Raw genomic sequence first — 21,352 nt, forward strand, 5'->3', positions numbered from 1 at the left:
TTGGTGATAAAAAGCCTTACTATACTATGTCGTTTTTTAACGAAAAAAAGCCTTACTATACTATGTCGTTTTTGGTGATAAAAAGCCTTACTATACTATGTCGTTTTTTAACAAAAAAAAAGCCTTACTATACTATGTCGTTTTTGGTGATAAAAAGCCTTACTATACTATGTCGTTTTTAACAAAAAAAAGCCTTACTATACTATGTCGTTTTTTAACAAAAAAAAGCCTTACTATACTATGTCGTTTTTTAACGAAAAAAAGCCTTACTATACTATGTCGTTTTTGGTGATAAAAAGCCTTACTATACTATGTCGTTTTTAACAAAAAAAAGCCTTACTATACTATGTCGTTTTTTAACAAAAAAAAGCCTTACTATACTATGTCGTTTTTTAATGAAAAAAAAGCCTTACTATACTATGTCGTTTTTGGTGATAAAAAGCCTTACTATACTATGTCGTTTTTTAACAAAAAAAAGCCTTACTATACTATGTCGTTTTTTAATGAAAAAAAAGCCTTACTATACTATGTCGTTTTTGGTGATAAAAAGCCTTACTATACTATGTCGTTTTTTAACAAAAAAAAGCCTTACTATACTATGTCGTTTTTTAACGAAAAAAAGCCTTACTATACTATGTCGTTTTTTAACGAAATAAAGCCTTACTATACTATGTCGTTTTTGGTGATAAAAAGCCTTACTATACTATGTCGTTTTTTAATTAAAAAAAAGCCTTACTATACTGTGTCGTTTTTGGTGATAAAAAGCCTTACTATACTATGTCGTTTTTTAACAAAAAAAAAGCCTTACTATACTATGTCGTTTTTGGTGATAAAAAGCCTTACTATACTATGTCGTTTTTTAACCAAAAAAAAGCCTTACTATACTATGTCGTTTTTTAACGATAAAAAGCCTTACTATACTATGTCGTTTTTGGTGATAAAAAGCCTTACTATACTATGTCGTTTTTAAACGAAAAAAAGCCTTACTATACTATGTCGTTTTTGGTGATAAAAAGCCTTACTATACTATGTCGTTTTTTAACGGAATAAAGCCTTACTATACTATGTCGTTTTTTAACGAAAAAAGCCTTACTATACTATGTCGTTTTTTTAACAATAAAAAGCCTTACTATACTATGTCGTTTTTAATGAAAAAAAACCTTACTATACTATGTCGTTTTTTAACCAAAATAAAGCCTTACTATACTATGTCGTTTTTTAACGAAAAAAAAGCCTTACTATACTATGTCGTTTTTTGACAAAAAAAGCCTTACTATACTATGTCGTTTTTTAACAAAAGAAAACCTTACTATACTATGTCGTTTTTGGTGATAAAAAGCCTTACTATACTATGTCGTTTTTTAACGAAAAAAAGCCTTACTATACTATGTCGTTTTTGGTGATAAAAAGCCTTACTATACTATGTCGTTTTTTAACAAAAAAAAAGCCTTACTATACTATGTCGTTTTTGGTGATAAAAAGCCTTACTATACTATGTCGTTTTTAACAAAAAAAAAGCCTTACTACACTATGTCGTTTTTTAACAAAAAAAAGCCTTACTATACTATGTCGTTTTTTAACGAAAAAAAGCCTTACTATACTATGTCGTTTTTGGTGATAAAAAGCCTTACTATACTATGTCGTTTTTAACAAAAAAAAAGCCTTACTATACTATGTCGTTTTTTAACAAAAAAAGCCTTACTATACTATGTCGTTTTTTAACGAAAAAAAGCCTTACTATACTATGTCGTTTTTTGACAAAAAAAGCCTTACTATACTATGTCATTTTTTAACGAAAAAAAGCCTTACTATACTATGTCGTTTTTTAACAAAAAAAAAACCTTACTATACTATGTCGTTTTTGGTGATAAAAAGCCTTACTATACTATGTCGTTTTTTAACGAAAAAAAAGCCTTACTATACTATGTCGTTTTTGGTGATAAAAAGCCTTACTATACTATGTCGTTTTTTAACAAAAATAAAAGCCTTACTATACTATGTCGTTTTTGGTGATAAAAAGCCTTACTATACTATGTCGTTTTTAACAAAAAAAAGCCTTACTATACTATGTCGTTTTTTAACAAAAAAAAGCCTTACTATACTATGTCGTTTTTTAACGAAAAAAAGCCTTACTATACTATGTCGTTTTTGGTGATAAAAAGCCTTACTATACTATGTCGTTTTTAACAAAAAAAAGCCTTACTATACTATGTCGTTTTTTAACAAAAAAAGCCTTACTATACTATGTCGTTTTTTAACGAAAAAAAAGCCTTACTATACTATGTCGTTTTTTAATGAAAAAAAAGCCTTACTATACTATGTCGTTTTTGGTGATAAAAAGCCTTACTATACTATGTCGTTTTTTAACAAAAAAAAGCCTTACTATACTATGTCGTTTTTTAACGAAAAAAAGCCTTACTATACTATGTCGTTTTTTAACGAAAAAAAGCCTTACTATACTATGTCGTTTTTTAACGAAAAAAAAGCCTTACTATACTATGTCGTTTTTTAACGAAATAAAGCCTTACTATACTATGTCGTTTTTTAACGAAAAAAAGCCTTACTATACTATGTCGTTTTTTAATAAAAAAAAGCCTTACTATACTATGTCGTTTTTTAACAATAAAAAGCCTTACTATACTATGTCGTTTTTAATGAAAAAAAAGCCTTACTATACTATGTCGTTTTTTAACCAAAATAAAGCCTTACTATACTATGTCGTTTTTTAACGAAATAAAGCCTTACTATACTATGTCGTTTTTTAACGAAAAACAGCCTTACTATACTATGTCGTTTTTTAATTAAAAAAAGCCTTACTATACTATGTCGTTTTTGGTGATAAAAAGCCTTACTATACTATGTCGTTTTTTAACGAAAAAAAGCCTTACTATACTATGTCGTTTTTTAACGAAAAAAAGCCTTACTATACTATGTCGTTTTTGGTGATAAAAAGCCTTACTATACTATGTCGTTTTTAACGAAAAAAAGCCTTACTATACTATGTCGTTTTTGGTGATAAAAGCCTTACTATACTATGTCGTTTTTTAACGATAAAAAGCCTTACTATACTATGTCGTTTTTAACGAAAAAAAAGCCTTACTATACTATGTCGTTTTTGGTGATAAAAGCCTTACTATACTATGTCGTTTTTTAACGGAATAAAGCCTTACTATACTATGTCGTTTTTTAACGAAAAAAGCCTTACTATACTATGTCGTTTTTTTAACAATAAAAAGCCTTACTATACTATGTCGTTTTTAATGAAAAAAAGCCTTACTATACTATGTCGTTTTTTAACCAAAATAAAGCCTTACTATACTATGTCGTTTTTTAACGAAAAAAAGCCTTACTATACTATGTCGTTTTTTGACAAAAAAAGCCTTACTATACTATGTCATTTTTTAACGAAAAAAAGCCTTACTATACTATGTCGTTTTTTAACAAAAAAAAACCTTACTATACTATGTCGTTTTTGGTGATAAAAAGCCTTACTATACTATGTCGTTTTTTAACAAAAAAAAAGCCTTACTATACTATGTCGTTTTTGGTGATAAAAAGCCTTACTATACTATGTCGTTTTTAACAAAAAAAAGCCTTACTATACTATGTCGTTTTTTAACAAAAAAAAGCCTTACTATACTATGTCGTTTTTTAACGAAAAAAAGCCTTACTATACTATGTCGTTTTTGGTGATAAAAAGCCTTACTATACTATGTCGTTTTTAACAAAAAAAAGCCTTACTATACTATGTCGTTTTTTAACAAAAAAAAGCCTTACTATACTATGTCGTTTTTTAATGAAAAAAAAGCCTTACTATACTATGTCGTTTTTGGTGATAAAAAGCCTTACTATACTATGTCGTTTTTTAACAAAAAAAAGCCTTACTATACTATGTCGTTTTTTAACGAAAAAAAGCCTTACTATACTATGTCGTTTTTTAACGAAATAAAGCCTTACTATACTATGTCGTTTTTGGTGATAAAAAGCCTTACTATACTATGTCGTTTTTTAATTAAAAAAAAGCCTTACTATACTGTGTCGTTTTTGGTGATAAAAAGCCTTACTATACTATGTCGTTTTTTAACAAAAAAAAAGCCTTACTATACTATGTCGTTTTTGGTGATAAAAAGCCTTACTATACTATGTCGTTTTTTAACAAAAAAAGCCTTACTATACTATGTCGTTTTTTAACGAAAAAAAAGCCTTACTATACTATGTCGTTTTTTAACGAAAAACAGCCTTACTATACTATGTCGTTTTTTAATTAAAAAAAGCCTTACTATACTATGTCGTTTTTGGTGATAAAAAGCCTTACTATACTATGTCGTTTTTTAACGAAAAAAAGCCTTACTATACTATGTCGTTTTTTAACGAAAAAAAAAGCCTTAATATACTATGTCGTTTTTGGTGATAAAAAGCCTTACTATACTATGTCGTTTTTTAACAAAAAAAAGCCTTACTATACTATGTCGTTTTTGGTGATAAAAAGCCTTACTATACTATGTCGTTTTTTAACAAAATAAAGCCTAACTATACTATGTCGTTTTTTAACGAAAATAAAGCCTTACTATACTATGTCGTTTTTAACGATAAAAAGCCTTACTATACTATGTCGTTTTTTAACAAAATAAAGCCTAACTATACTATGTCGTTTTTTAACGAAAATAAAGCCTTACTATACTATGTCGTTTTTTAACGAAAAAAAGCCTTACTATACTATGTCGTTTTTTAACGAAATAAAGCCTTACTATACTATGTCGTTTTTTAATTAAAAAAAGCCTTACTATACTATGTCGTTTTTTAATTAAAAAAAGCCTTACTATACTATATCGTTTTTGGTGATAAAAAGCCTTACAATACTATGTCGTTTTTTAATGAAAAAAAAGCCTTACTATACTATGTCGTTTTTGGTGATAAAAAGCCTTACTATACTATGTCGTTTTTTAACGAAAAAAAAAGCCTTACTATACTATGTCGTTTTTTAACGAAATAAAGCCTTACTATACTATGTCGTTTTTTAACGAAAAAAAGCCTTACTATAGTATGTCGTTTTTAACGAAAAAAAGCCTTACTACACTATGTCGTTTTTCAACGAAAAAAAGCCTTACAATACTATGTAGTTTTTTAAGCCTTACTATACTATGTCGTCTTTTAAGCCTTAATTTACACTGTCGTTTTTCAACGAAAAAAGCCTTACAATACTATGTAGTTTTTTAAGCCTTACTATACTATGTCGTCTTTTAAGCCTTAATTTACACTGTCGTTTTTTAATAAAAAGCCTTACTATACTATGTCGTATACTATGTCGTTTTTTAAGCCTTACTATACTATGTAGTTTTTTAAGCCTTACTATAAGATGTCCTTTTTTAAGCCTTACGACATGTCGTTTTTGAAGAGAAAAAGCCTTACTATACTATGTCGTTTTTTAAGAGAAAAAGCCTTATTACAATGTCGTTTTTGAAGAGAAAAAGCCTTACTATACTATGTCGTTTCTTTAAAAAAAGCCTTACTATACACTGTCGTTTTTTAATGAAAAGCCTTACTATACTATGTCGTTTTTTAATGAAAAGCCTTACTATACTATGTCGTTTTTTTAAGCCTTACAATACTATGTAGTTTTTTAAGACTTACTATACTATGTCGTTTTTTTAAGCCTTACAATACTATGTAGTTTTTTAAGCCTTACTATACTATGTCGTCTTTTAATCCTTACTATACTATGTCGTCTTTTTAGCCTTACTATACACTCGTTTTTTAATAAAAAGCCTTACTATACACTGTCGTTTTTTAAGCCTTACTATACTATGTCGTTTTTTAAGCCTTACTATACTATGTCGTCTTTTAAGCCTTACTATACTATGTCGCCTTACTATACACGGTCGTTTTAAGAATAAAAGCCTTACTATACAAGGTTGTTTTTAAGAATAAAAGCCTTACTATACACGGTCCTTTTTAAACTACCAAAAAAAGACAAGAACTTACCTTCAAACTTGTCTGGCACCACGCGGGAATCGTTCTCATAGCCGTAACCTAGACAACGACAAACGGAATGGTGTCAGGGGCCAAGCCATGACTGCGACAAGAAGCTACAAAACCGGCATGAGGTGGGGGGGGGGGGGGGGGGGATGCTCTCCCCCTATCTAAGAAAACCTTTTAGAAGATATAGAGCTTCAATAGTAGTTGTCACTTATTACAAGCTTCCATCATTACATAGGAAGCTACTATCGCTGCAAATTTGCTCTTCTTGATAAAAGCATTTTATACATTCTTATATCTCAATATGAACTCTGCATTGGATTGGACGTCTATCATTGTGAAAGGCAGTGAAATTTGAGCACTCACTGCCTGCTTAAAATGATGAAAATAATGTTTTATTAATTAAAACAAACAAATATTAATAACTACTGGGTGTCATTCACTTATTCCCACGAACCACCCCTCCAAGTAAAATTGAATCTGACATCTAACGCAAACAATGGAAGTTAAAATGGATTTTATGTCCAAAACAGTCAATGGAGTTGATGTCTACAATCACAAAAAAACATGCACCAGTACATTCAATGAATGGCCTATTTTAAAATGTGTTTCATATGTATGGCACACGGGATTATAATACACAGTACTGATGGTGGAGGTGGTGGAAGGAGTAGTAGTATTAGTAGGTGATTGTGTTTTACATCCACTATATGTAACTATCGTAAGAGTAACGCTTGTGCTATACATCCACTAGATGAAAGTGTACTACTCGTAGTAGTAGCAGTAATAGAATGCATTATAGATCTAGATGGAGCTGTAGTTGTAGTAGTAGTGGATTGTATTATACATATATATATAGATCTACCAGATGGATTAACCAATATCGTTCCATATATAAGGTACATTGCCTTATAAGGCACACTGTTGGTCTTTTGAGTCTTTTTAGTTGTCCAGTAAATACAGTATGCAAATAAATTTGGATGTGTTTTTCTCTTCTTAATAAAAATAAATCAAGTGACTTGGACCCGTATGCAAAAATGTGACCTATTATATATTATGGCATGTTTTAGCGTCCATCAATTACCTTCAGGAGCCACTTGTGGGGGCGGGTAGGTCTCGCTGTGGTGATACATGGATGAACAGCCCGAAACATCTGTAAAAAAAATACATAAAAATAAACATACAAAAATTAATGTGTTATTAATTGCCAGTAAGACAATACAATGGGCTGGGATTGGCTCTAGCACCCCGGTTCAGAAAATGAGATGTGATGAGATAATTCAAAGGCAATTATAGTACATAGCGCAATGTCAATGAACTTGTTAATCCACAAACTGTCATTTTTTTAAAGCCTTAACTGGTTGGCACATTCAGAGTCACCACAAAAAACAAACTTTTACAACTAAGTGTCCTACTAGAAATAAATTGGACATCTATCGTGACGCAATGACTTCATAAATAGACACTTGGTGTACGAAAGTCTCAAGTTTCAACTTATAAATGGCTGTTTGCTCTAGTGAAAGGGTTGAAAAACCCTCATATTGACGTGTAAATGTGAGGGAGAAAAACAAGGCAACATAATGAGCACAAAAGGTGCAGATGTGAGTCACCGCAACGGAATGCAACGCCGCCAATCCACATGTCATTGAGTCTGACTGGAACTTATTCATTATTTTAAAACAAAAATAAATTGGGTTTATTTTTGGCCTGAGGGGGAAACCAACATTACTTCAATACATTCATTTTTGTTCAATGAGGAAAAACAAGTAAGAAACTAAAAAAAGTAGGACAAATTTTGACCTAAAAACTGAAATAATTGAATTTTTTTAAAGGAAAAAATGTATTTTTATCTACATAAAACATTATAAATTTAAGTGAGGAGAAAAATGATTTATTGAATGAATGAATTAATACTTTTTAGCAGAATTTGACCCATGACAGCACTTTTTACAGTGTGCTTCATGTTAGTAATGGACAAAATGATCACTATCACTGTATCATTCTCCCAGTTTAGTTTTTATTTAATTTTTGAAGCTAACTTTGTGGTGTTTTCACACCTTCTCCTTCCCCCTTTACTTCCCTTTCTCTCTCTCTCCCTCCCTCTCTCCCTGCGGTGGAGGAATTTCATTGAGAAAATGGAGGGCAGAGGAAAGACTAGAGTTCCCGACGGAGGCGTGAGGGTTTCACGTTGCACCGCCGGCTTCCTTTTGCTGCAGCCCATCAACTGGGAATGGAAAAAGGAGCATCGCCGCAGTAATTCGAGCGTCTCTCTCTCTTTTTCTCGTTGGGCTTCGGGTGGGAGTGGCTGGACAGGGGGTTTTGCCCACCATCATCGGCTTGACAAAAAAGGATTTTAGACGATATTTGAATGCAAACGTACTCGTGGCAGTTAAATTGGTTGAGTTGAAAGAGTTTTAATTTAATTTGATTAATTTAATGCATTTAATATTTTGTTGAGGGGGGAATTTGATTTTGAATGATTGTTTTAAGTAGGATAAAATATTATTGCAATGGCTGCCACAAGACATCCAATCCATGTGAAGTAGAAGGGTTGGCATGTCATCTTCCCACTTTAAATAGATTGGATGACTATCAGTGTTAACAAGCTTTAATTTCAATTTTAGGAGATTTTTTACTTATTTAAATTTCCATTTTAACATTAAATACACTAAATGTATTGTTATAAATGCAATATATAATAGGTGAAAATTATGAAGAGCAATTTTTTTTGAACAACGCAAAATAATAAACTATGAAATTCTAACGCAAATGAACTAGTAGGCCATGTGTTTGACACCTGTGACACAAAATGATAGATATAATCCACCCTAAAGTGTCCATAAACGTTTTGAATCAACGCCAACACTGGCAACCCTCCCACATCAAATGGATTGGACATCGACTGGTGCTAAACTTATTTCAATCAGATGATTGGACGCCACATAAGCAGACGTCTATCATTCCCAAAGGCACTCAGAAAACAAAACAAAAATTTTTTGAGGTTGTACTAAAAATTCTTAAACACAAAAAAGGCCCCCCTACAAAAAAAAAAAAATCATTCCTCACCTGAGTCATAAGGGAAGTCTGCTGGTTCCTGCTTGACCATCAAATGCGCCGGTGGGAACCTGTGCGCTTGCATACTCGGGTGTTGCGGGGCGTGCGCCCCCAAGTGCGCCGCCCTCTCGTACATGGGGTCCATGTACTCTTGTTTGAAGCTCTGCTGAAGATACGGCACGCAAGGGTCCGAGTGCTGCCGGTGGTACCCGCCCGGGGCGCCACCCGGGTTGCTCCCGTGTCCCGCCGGGGCGGAAGGCATTCGTTGGAAGGGGAACTGGGCGCACACGGGGTCTCCTGAGGGGCCCTGATACCTACAAAAGTGCACCCCAAGGTTGGAAATGCGAGAAAATGGCCGCGGGATGAGTCGGAGGGGCTCACCTGCTGACGTGGGGGAAGGCGTTGGTGGCCAACGGCTGCGAGGCGGCGGCAGGGTTCATGTAGCCGGCGTCGGGCCGGCCGGCCGCCGCGGGTTTGGGCGAGTAATGCTGCTGCATGGGGGACATGGGGGCGCCGGGGCAGGGTCGCTTGGCGCCCCCCGGGGTTGCCCGTTTCTGCTCATAGGCACTGTGGAAGATGAGGTGAGGGTGAGTTGACAAAGTTTGGGACTATGATTGGGTGCTTTTACAAACAAGCACTTGGCTTCTTTAGATGTTTACTACAATATAATAGAGTGCAGCCTATAAAGATGGGACAATAACTCTCATTGAGTGCTGAATGCTATAATGATGGCGCCATCGTTTGGGAGGTAGAAAAGTGGAGGACTTATTTGTTTGTTACTTGGATATGGAGTAAGTCTTGGGACAAGACCTAAAACATTTACTCTAGAAACTGAGAAGGTGGAAATATCAACTTTCACTCTGGACCTTTGTGTTCTTACAGAAAATACAACTTTCTTTTTGGTGTCCTCAAAATATGCCAAATACCTTTTTTTTAAGAAGGGATAAACCTTCTAGAGACTGTAAATTCACTTGGATAACTTTTTATTCAACTGTTACCTTGTTTAAGAACTAGAAGTTTTCTAGGCGAGGATTTCTCCTTGATTTGGGGGCTTAAGACACAATTTTTTAATTGTCTAAATGACCAGATTTTCTAAATTAAGTGGCATTTTACTCAGTTTGGCTAGGAATTTGAGTTAAGTTAAGAAACCCATTTAAACTGACAGCAATAGGATGATTAGATGCCATACTATGTGGACACGTACCTGGCATAAAGGCACTGCTCTCCACTGGCCGCATAGCCAAAGTTGGGCTTATGGCTGCACGACTGACTCGGGTCCGAACCCGGACTTTGCGGCTCTTTCTTGATGGTGACGGGCGGGCTGTGAAAGGCCACCGCTAAGGACAAAACAGAAGCAGAAAAGCAGGTTAGCTACATTCTGGAACGTTTTAAGTTCATTTTTCATTTTGCATAAGTATACTCAAAAGGCAAAAATGGCATATTACTTCTTCATGGACTGTAAAAGTAAAACAACCACACTTACATCATACTATATTGTTAAAATATTGTTTTTAAAAATCCAATTAATGGAGGCACTGACGATAAATTGAAGTACAATACGTTGTGAAGGGAAAGTTTCTGAGATGAGTGATTACTACTTCCAAATATTGATTAATTACTCAAAGAGATCAATGAGTTGTCATCTTTTAGTGCCATTGATGGCGCCAGATGTCCAATCCATTTTGAATGGGAGGCGTGTTTGTTCTTTCTCCCCCACACAGACAAAATGGATTGGACGTTAAGGACCGTTATTGGTACAGAAATGACAAATATTCACAACCAGTCCTCCCAGTTTAATTGAATTTGGCAAGGAAGTATTTTTTGGGGGTTAAAAATGTAAACAAAGAATAACAATAAAAATGTTAGCATGCTATAAAAGAGAGAATATTTAAAGAATTTCTGTAATAAACAACATAGTAAAGGTCTTCTTGATTTAAAAAAAAAAAAGTTTTTTTTTTAATTGAAACAAAAACGAAAAATATTCTCGATCCAAAAATGCACATCAAAAGCACATCCAACTCAAAATATCTCAAAACTATGAATTGACTTCCAAAATAATAGACCCATCCATTTTGGCATCATACGACAAAGGCCTGTGACAAAGATGGCTCCGACACCCCCACTCTAAACAAAAACTCACCACACACACGAGCAGGATATTTACATTGGCGCACTAGAGCATATTTCTGGTGCTGCGCAAAGTTCGCGTGTGTACCTCCAACACACACACACACACACAACACACACACACACATCGGCATTCCAGGGCGCCGTGTCCTCCTCGCCCGTTTGCAGACGCAACAACTTCCTCCAAACTAAACAAGTCTGCCACAAAAGCAAACATGGCACCTCGCCACCAAAAAAAAAAGTGTCCTTTCTTGATTATTTGAGCGAATTTTCCCACTTCAAACCGTTGTCAATCAAATAGGAAACTAGAGTGGGACGGGGGTGCATCCTTGTGGAACTTTCTAATGCCCCGCTACCCCCCTCCCTCAAAGAAAAACATCCAAAGTGAAGCTTCACGCTGGGACTAAGGGCTGGTGTTTATTATGCGAGGCGAGGCTTTGGGCCCCGAGACATGTACAGGATGTTTTTCTGGTCCCGGCAGGGTAAACAGCAGCAGCTGTGCACTTCCACTTTGGGGGAGGGGAACGTTCACTCATGTGTGTGTCTGGAATCTCGGTGGGCGTGGACTTACGTCTGCGTGCGGGGGGGCGGGGCAAATAATTGCACGCTTGCGCTTCATTCACAAAAAAAACGGGAGGGCGTTGGCCTGAAAGTGAAAAGACTGGATGGATTTTTGTTGTTTTTGTTATTGTTGCAAGTTAAAGCTAACTTTTAGCCATGTCGTCACTTATTATATAATCGTATATATAATCGTTTATTGGGATTGGGCCGCTGATGCTGACGCAAATCATCAATTGGGCTTTGCGTACGTACTCCCACGCCATGCGGCGGGCCATCCAATTAAGGATTGAAGCGTCGGGATTAAAAACGATTTACAGAGATTTCCACACCCACGTGAATGTTTGGCGGAAGAATAACAGTTATTATTCTTGTGTGTTTGTCTGATTTGGAGTGGTCGTGACCTGAAAACAAGATTCCATGAGTATGGGACAGATGACCAAAAAGTACTAGAGTAATGGCAGTTTAAAAGAAATAAATAAATTTAAAAAATATACATATATCTATATAGAATTGATTTAATTGAATGCTTTTATGCCATTATAGAAGTATAATGGGATTTCACCACACAGTGCACAAACGTTAAGACAAACCATATGTACATCTATGTGTATGTATGTATGTATATGTATATTTATATATAAGTGTAAATATATATTTGAGCAACACGCTTGTTTATTTATATATTTGTTCATTAACTTATTTATTATCTATTTATTTATGTCTAAAATGTACTTTGCTGTGTCTGTATTCTCACCCTCATAGGACGGTGACAATGGAATTTCCTGAATATGGGGTGAATAAAGTTATTTAATCTAATCTAACAAATAAAAACAACAAAAATAATGAATAATAAATCAAATAAATACATCTATAAATAAGTAGGAAAGTGCACAAGTAACAACAACAAAAATGAATAAAAATAACAAATAATAAAATCAATCAATAAGTAGTCAAGATAATAACTAGTCAAGATAATAGGTAGTCAAGATAATAACTAGTCAAGATAATAACTAGTCACAATAATAACTAGTCACAATAATAACTAGTCACAATAATAACTAGTCACAATAATAACTAGTCACAATAATAACTAGTCACAATAATAACTAGTCACAATAATAACGAGTCACAATAATAACTAGTCACAATAATAACTAGTCACAATAATAACTAGTCACAATAATAACTAGTCACAATAATAACTAGTCACAATAATAACTAGTCACAATAATAACTAGTCACAATAATAACTAGTCACAATAATAACTAGTCACAATAATAACTAGTCACAATAATAACTAGTCACAATAATAACTAGTCACAATAATAACTAGTCACAATAATAACTAGTCACAATAATAACTAGTCACAATAATAACTAGTCACAATAATAACTAGTCACAATAATAACTAGTCACAATAATAACTAGTCACAATAATAACTAGTCACAATAATAACTAGTCACAATAATAACTAGTCAAGATAATAAGTAGTCAACAAGATAACTAGTGATAAGTAAGTCAACATGGTAGAAAAGTGATTAAAGTGGTTAGCAGCCAATGGAATTTTAGTCTAGATTCTTACCCAAAATACTGTACTGTCATCACATTTAGTCGGAACAAATTGGTTGTCAATATTTTGGGACTGTGAGGTCCAAACCAATTGGACGTCTATCCCCGACAATGGCAGCGAGCACGTTTTTGGAACGGGTGAACAGCGGGGGAAGCCCGGCGTGACGACAAAAAGATCTGGAGCTTCTCAACGGGGATGTTTATGCAAAACTTTGCCAAGTTTGGAGCCCCTGAAAATCGGCAGCAATAACTCGGACGACGTCTGCCGACTGTCAAACATTTCCAGAAGAGCGTGACCAAAAAATATTAAAAATAGGACCTTATCTGCTTTGTCGGAGGCCATTTGCGTAAAACCCCCTACCGGCTCGCAAATGGTCTCAATCAATGAAGACGATTCTGTCACACTGGTTTTGAAAGGTTAAAAAGGAAGCTATTGATTGACGCAAATGGTTAACGACATTAGACAACAACACCGTCAATAACTCATTGGTCGCCGTGGACGGTGAGAGACGTCCAATCACGGGATGAATAAAGTTATCCAATAGAGTTCAAGAGTTATCACTAGGAGACATATTTTTATATATATATATATATATATATATATATATATATATATATATATATATACTATACACTTATATACCATTTAAAGCATGTTATTAGTCTTCAAATTTATTTTTATGAAAAAAGAACATTCCTCCAATTATAAAAAATTAAAAAGAAGTTTTACTTTGTAAAATAGCAATAATAAAGTGGTATACTAATCATTATTCCAATTTTCCTTTGGCGGAAACGCATTATATTTTTATCATATTTTTTGCGACCAAAAAGTATTTTTTGCGACATTTTATTGTTGTATTTTAGTTCATCTGAACAGGAAAGTACAAGCGAATTGAGCTATCATGCACGATAATCCCATTAAGCAGCAAGGGGTCTTATTATATCATCTCCCTCCCATCGATTAATACATTCAACATCAAGACGGCCATATTGGAAGTGAGGATTCAACACTGTGTCAGATTAATGGCACGCCACTCCGGCCTGGAACGGTACGTACGCGCCGTTCCGAAACGTGAGCGTGAGATTTACGGGGGGCTCGGCGGCCGTTTGTCAGAAGCGCAAACGCGGCACGTTTGCGAGTCAAGTGGACAACGGGGAGAACGTGTCACGACGTTGACGCATAACGTTGAAGAAGCTCTTTGGGCTGGAAGGCTTTATCGTCATTTTTTAGTGGAGGACTGGGACACGTCCACAACGGCAAAAGTCAGGGTGATTTACAACCCAATGATGGGTAGAAGTACTCACACTTAGAAAGTATTGATACTTCAATTTAACCCATTCATGCCTCAGCTGACTCTTTCAATGTAAATGCTGAGATGTCCAATCTTGTGGCGACCACTCGCAAATCTGCAGTGAATTGAAATGAATGAAAGTACTGTCAAAGAGTTAATAAAATAGGAATATAAGTACATGCAAATATATAAAAAAATGAAGGGATAAAAAAAACATGTAAAATTAAATTGAAACAACTAAAATAGCTAAAAAAAACTCCTAAAAAAGTCCTAAAAATACCAAATTAATAGTAAATAAATAACTCAGTTTTAAGAAGTAATAAATGTACAAAATACTTATTTTTCTACTAAATATTTTAGGGGAAATATATTAGTTAAAAAAATATACACAGGTTTTTAGACGTGTAGGATATGTATATATATACATAATATATAATTATGTATAAGCTATGTATGTATGTATATATATATATATATATATATATATATATATATATATATATATATATATATATATATATATATATATATATATATATATATATATATATATATATATATATATATATATATATATATATATATATATATATATATATATATATATTTCTATAATGTATATATTATGCATAAATATACTCTGAATGTATGAAACATGTAAGATATTTTGTACTGAAAAGTAATAAAATGTAATAATTTGGGTGAAATATTTGATAGAGAAAATAAAGTTGCAAAAAAAGCCATTCCTGGCTAAATGCAACTGTATTGATCATCAAGGTTAAACTGAAATATACTCTAGCAAGAATTCACCTAGTGCTCATAACTCAACTCATAAAAATTGGCCGAGCGGCTGCTCGTAAAAACATATCGTTGCCGTCCCTGGCGAGTACCGCTAAAAAGGAAAGTACAACTTCCTGGCAAAAGTAGATAAGTGTATTTACGTAAATCCATCCCACCCCTTCCTGTCACGTCGACCCATGTGTGGCGACACGGCGGACTAGAACGTTCTGGTTCTCGCCGTGCCAGAACGGACGAGAAGCTGGTTTTGGGGAAGCGAAAGTGTGGCATTCGCAGAAAATCACGGCAACGAATGACGGCTGTCGTTCACACGTGCATCCTGTTAGCCAACAAGACTGGAATGTCTTGTTGTTTTTTCTTTTTAGCACTAAAGTATTATCACGAAATAGTTTGATTGAGCTGGTACTCAAAAGGGACTGGTCGCCTACCATTCCCAAATTAGCACTGCCAAACTCTATCAATAATAATTTAAAAAACTAATATTTTATTTCACAAGATCACTTTCTTGTTTTTTTTTTAAAGAAAATTCATTAAAAAATAAGAGCATATTTATACATTAATGGGAGCTCATACCAAAAAATGTCAAACAATATATATATATATATATTTTTTTACCCAAACTGTATCAATAATAATTAAAAAAAAACTAATATTCTATTTAAAAAGATCACATTCTTGTTTTTTAAAGGCGAGAATTCCTTTAAAAAATTAAACAAATATTTATGGGAGCTAATACCAAATCATGTCAAACAATACATTTCCCCAAAAATATTTTTTGCCCAAATCCAAACCTCTGAAAAAACACGATCCTACTTGAAATAAATTCCAAACACTCAAAAATGCCCTTAATTGAACACACAACAAGTCAACAATCTAGAAATACACAGGCCACCATTCTTGTTCATCCTCTCACAAAAACCACGCCCCCCCCTCAATATAATGATGAAGATGGCTAAGTGCTCCAAGACACGTTTGACCCACTAGCATCTGGGTTGTCTTTCTTGTGGCTGATTTATCTGCACGTTATCTCTATCAAGCCATCTATCAGTCGCTCCACTGAAAGGATCGATGCGCAACACTTTGCTACCCCTCCCCGACCCCCGCTAGCACGCCTGCTGGCTGGTGTCAGCGGGTCACTGGAATCATGTGCTCTGGTGTGTGAAATGAATGGACACATTTCAAACAGGAATGGTGGGCGACTAGTCCTTTTCAGTACCAACACTACTAACGTACAAATCATTCTTTTTACATTAACCTCAGTCAGCATCTTTAGCATCTTAGTACAAGGCTCAAATGGGGGTTGAATCTACAATTGGGGGGTCTATTTCAGAAATAGCCTTCATTGGCTGCAATGTTTTTGGACTGGGACATTAGTATGGTTTCTAATAGCACTTTTGTACTTATTTTTGCATAAAAAATTGAAGTAGAAGTTTCTGAGGTGAGTGTTTATTCTCAAATTATTATTAAAACATTGTATATCATCCGAATTGAGTGTATATACTGAAATTGTTTATAAAATACTCGAGGTTATCAAAGCCTGGTCTTGTTTTAAGTACCATTGACGCCACTAGATTGGTTGTCATTGACAGTTATTGTCACACGGTATTTTTCTACTCGCTTTTAGATCCCACGCTATCAATAGATTGCACAACACCCGAAACTATCAGTATGAATTCCGATCTGTTATTTAAGTGTTTTTTTTTCTTCCCATGGCTCTGTTGGAGGCCACACCCGCCAGGTGACAAACAGACGAGGTAAACAAACTGGCTGAGGCGCCGCGTTTGTGCGCAGGCATCAATTAAATTGCAAGCAAGCCAAGATTAATGTCTGCTTTTATGCTTTTATACACAAACTTGTTTAAATAACAGGTGAGTCACCCGTTGCAGGTGTAGACACCGGATGAACTTTGAACTCCTGGGAGTCGATACAGATTGTTAAATTGTCACAAAAAAACAAGAAAAACAGAAAAGACGTGTCTGACTTGCAGTTACAAAAATTAACGGGAAGTGACAATAAATAAATTGAAGTGACATTGAAATGACTTCAAATCAACAGGAAACGGCCTGAAATCTATCAAATGTGACCCAGAATTGCCTGCAAATTAACAATATGTGCCCATAAAACAACAAAAAGCGACCTCAAATCATCTGAAGCTTAGCCAATAATGACCCAGAACCAGCAAGAAGAAATCTAAAATCTGGAAGAGGTAACCTTAACTCAATAAAATGTATCCCAAAATCATAGATTACTCAATATAAAGTAATCAAAAATGAACAGAAGTGACCTGTAAATGGTCCCAAAAGACAAACTAATCTAAAATACAAAGGAAATAATCTGGAATGAAAGGCAACGAACCAAAACTAAATAGGAGAAAGGACCCCAAATTAACATAAAGTCACATGGTCCAAAGATCAAATTGTGACACCATTGCCTCAAAGGAAATGACCTAGGAAAATGACAAAGTGACCTATAATGAACAAGAAGTAATCTAAAATGACCCAAAATCAACAAAAGCCGACTAGAAAACCACAAAAGTGACTTTGTAATGGCTGTAAAACAACAGAGGTGACTTAAAAATGCCCCTAAATGGTCAAGATGTGACCCAGAATTGGCCTAAAAATCAACAGGAAGTAATCTAGAATCGATTGAAAACAATCAGAAATGCATTCCCATGCAACTTTCCCTGAAATGGCATTTTTCTAGTACGCATTATAAAATTGTCTCACAGTTTAAGGAAACACGGATTGAATGGACCAAGCCGTCCCCCCATTTCCCTAAATCCCAAGCTGTCAAGTCACCAGTCTTCCAAACCAAAACACAAGAAAACCTCCTTGCGTTGCACAATAGTGGCGGTCAAAGTTTCTGCCCTTCAACACAAAGCGTCCCTACGCCTTTAAATAGCGCGTTCGTCAAAGCGGAGCCCTTGGTGACCCCGCAAATCACAACGGGGTCAGCACTTAGCGCCGGACCGACGGCCAATCGTCCCACCCGGGCGCGGGGGGTTAAGTAGACATGACCCCCTGGCGCCCTCGGGTTCATCTGCGCTTCCTCTGGCGCTTTGTGGCCTAATGGACGGCCACAATGTTGCGGGCGGTTTAAGTGTCAAGCGGGGACGGGGACACACGCCGATTGAAATGGCGCCACAGAAGGCTGTCGCCACTTTTAGGTTCCTATCAGACAAAAAGCGGAAGGAAATAACATTACCCAACTGCTCTGCCCTGCCACCCTTTGCAAATATGTTATGTATGACAAGTACTTTTCATGATACATGTATGTATGTGTATATATGTATGTATGTGTGTGTATATTTGTATGTACGTGTATATGTATGTATGTGTATATATATGTATGTATGTGTATATATATATATATGTATGTATGTGTATATGTGTATATGTACATATGTATGTATGTGTATATGTACATATGTGTATATGTATATATGTATGTTTGTGCATATGTATATGTGTGTATATGTATGTATGTATGTATGTATATGTATATGTATATATGTATGTGAGTGCATATGAATATATGTGTGCATATATGTGTATACGTGTAATGTGCATATGTATGTGTGTATGTGTATATGTATGTGTGTATGTGTATATGTATATACGTGTATATGCATGTGTATATGTATGTGTATATGTATGTGTATGTATATGTGTATATGTATGTGTGTGTGTGTATATGTATATATTTGTGCATATGTATGTATGTGTGCATATGTGTGTATATGTATATATATATGTGTATATGTGTGTATATGTGTGTGCATGTGTGTATATGTGTGTATATGTATATATATATGTGTATATGTGCATATGTGTATGTGTGTATATGTGTATATGTGTGTGTGTATACATATGTATATATATATGTATTTATATAATATAATATATATTATATACTTATGAATACATATATACATATGTATATATATGCACACATACATACATATATACACATATTTACACATGCATGTTATTCATTCACTCAATAGAACAATATGAATTAACTTTTGATATTTCAAACGCGCCACATATTCGAAGGGGAACTAGTATTTTGAAGCAAACCCGTTCCATCCCAAGAGTGCAAACCCCACAGCTGTGCCTGGTAAAAATACAAATGTTTCTTTGCGTAATACCCCAAAAGAATGGCGTGTTTTGGTCACGAGCAGGCTCCTTCTTTGTTTACACTTGTCGCAAGCCATTCATAAATTTTCTTGCTTCCCTGCGTAACAGGAAGTGTGTGCGAGCTCTCTCTCTAGCACTCCATTCATAAGGAAAAGAAAAAAAAGGGGACAGCATTCCCCCTCCTTTCTCCCTGATGGTCCTTTCCAAGTGGCTACTCCAGAGCCCTCCCTCCCTTCCTGTGTGTGTCAAATTCCCTCACATACACACTTACACGCAAGCACAAGCACACGGTTTGAGTGTTGCAAGATGTGAACTAATCCAGTGATTTTGGAGCTCTATGGGACAATTGTTTGGTTTTTTTGCCTTGCAGTAATTACGTAGGAAGTTGTGGCCAACTTGTACCGTAGAATCCCTTTTTTTTTTTAAACTCATTTACTGACGGAGATCATGGTCCGATTCATTTGGATTGGGAGGGTTGGCAGCAATTGAATGGTTTGGCCAGCACTGCATTGTGCATGAAAGCAAAGCATGTGCATCTACTTCATCTTATTTTTTTTATGTATTGCATATTTACAGCTCTACCGTGTTTTAATAAGATAAATGGAACATTTAAAAGTATTTATTTTTTTGCTATTTTATTTAAATTGAAAAATAAAAAGTAGAAGGAACTTTGTTGTTCTTTTAGAGTGTAGTTTTATTTTTGAAGTATTCTTTTTAAGTTTTAAATTTATATACAAATGAAGAGAATATTCAGTTTTTCTCCCAGAATTTCAAAATGTATCAATATTTTTTTATTTAAAAAAAACTAATATTTAATTTAAAAAGATTACTTGTTTTTTTAAAGAATACAATTCCCTTAAAACATATTTACATATTTAAATATATAACCCTAACCCTAAAAAATAAATTTGAGAATATGTATTATTTTTTAGCATTGTCTTTGAATGAAAGATGTAAATTAAACAAAATACGCCTGATGAGAATGATTAATTTAGATGGATAACTGATTTTTTTCCTCACTTTTGCCTTTCAAAACAAAGATGCAAACACAAATTAAAGTGCAAAACTCCTCGAAGCTTTGCTATTATGAACAAAGCTCACAAAAAAGTGCAATGAATCCCTAAGCAAAGATGAGTTTTCCCTCCCAACTCTTGTCATTTTTCCCAAATAGAGGCGCTACGCAACAGCAAAAAAACAGCGCCACCCCCCTTTTTTGGCACGTTTGAGTGGGCGTACACACCGAGTCGGCTTCCACGCACTCTTGCGGGCAGGAGCGGCGGTTTTATGAATGGCTTACTTGTGGAAGGCCAGCTGAGGTTGACGAACGCTCATTCACGACACCTAAGAGACGCTTGTTTTTTAGCATTCGAGCGTCATCTTTTGCGCCTTTCACCAATTTAATTAATAGATTTTTTGTGCACACAACTATCATCTGTGCCAAAGAACTATGTTGAAGTGACGAGTGGAACTTCATTTACTTGCATGCTAGATTTATCTAAAAGACTTTAGCAATTTTAAAGCGTATATTCTTATTTTTGTGCAAATTTTCATCTTTTTTCTCACTTTAAATTGATTTAAACATGTTTTTACTATGGTGATGTCATTTCTATAAACATGCTTCCAGCACACGAATGTTAATTTAGTCAAAACCATTAATATAAGTAAAAAAAAAAGGCACACTATCATTACTGTACAATCTGTTGGCCACAGAGATAAAAATCAGCGTGTCCAACGACAACTAAATGAATGACTTGTTTTTATTCTCCATGTCGGTCGGCGCATGGAACCATGGGAATTACGTACCGTGACGAGAAGGGGAACGGCGTGGTGAGT

General features: G+C 34.7%; 1 protein-coding gene across 1 annotated transcript in view; it reads right to left on the bottom strand.

Moving 5' to 3' along the window:
- The window catches only part of etv4 (ETS variant transcription factor 4), a 34,838-nt gene that overhangs the window by 6,201 nt on the left and 7,285 nt on the right, over positions 1–21,352 (bottom strand). Inside the window, exons 5-9 of the mRNA XM_077738660.1 lie at positions 10,235–10,367; positions 9,412–9,597; positions 9,043–9,344; positions 7,061–7,129; positions 5,983–6,030 (exon numbers count right to left, since the gene is read on the bottom strand). Of these exons, the coding sequence (XP_077594786.1) occupies positions 5,983–6,030; positions 7,061–7,129; positions 9,043–9,344; positions 9,412–9,597; positions 10,235–10,367 (738 nt within the window). The remainder of the gene's footprint in view (positions 1–5,982; positions 6,031–7,060; positions 7,130–9,042; positions 9,345–9,411; positions 9,598–10,234; positions 10,368–21,352) is intronic.

The sequence above is a fragment of the Stigmatopora nigra genome, chromosome 18 (assembly GCF_051989575.1).
Source record: "Stigmatopora nigra isolate UIUO_SnigA chromosome 18, RoL_Snig_1.1, whole genome shotgun sequence".
NCBI classification, from domain to species: domain Eukaryota; kingdom Metazoa; phylum Chordata; class Actinopteri; order Syngnathiformes; family Syngnathidae; genus Stigmatopora; species Stigmatopora nigra.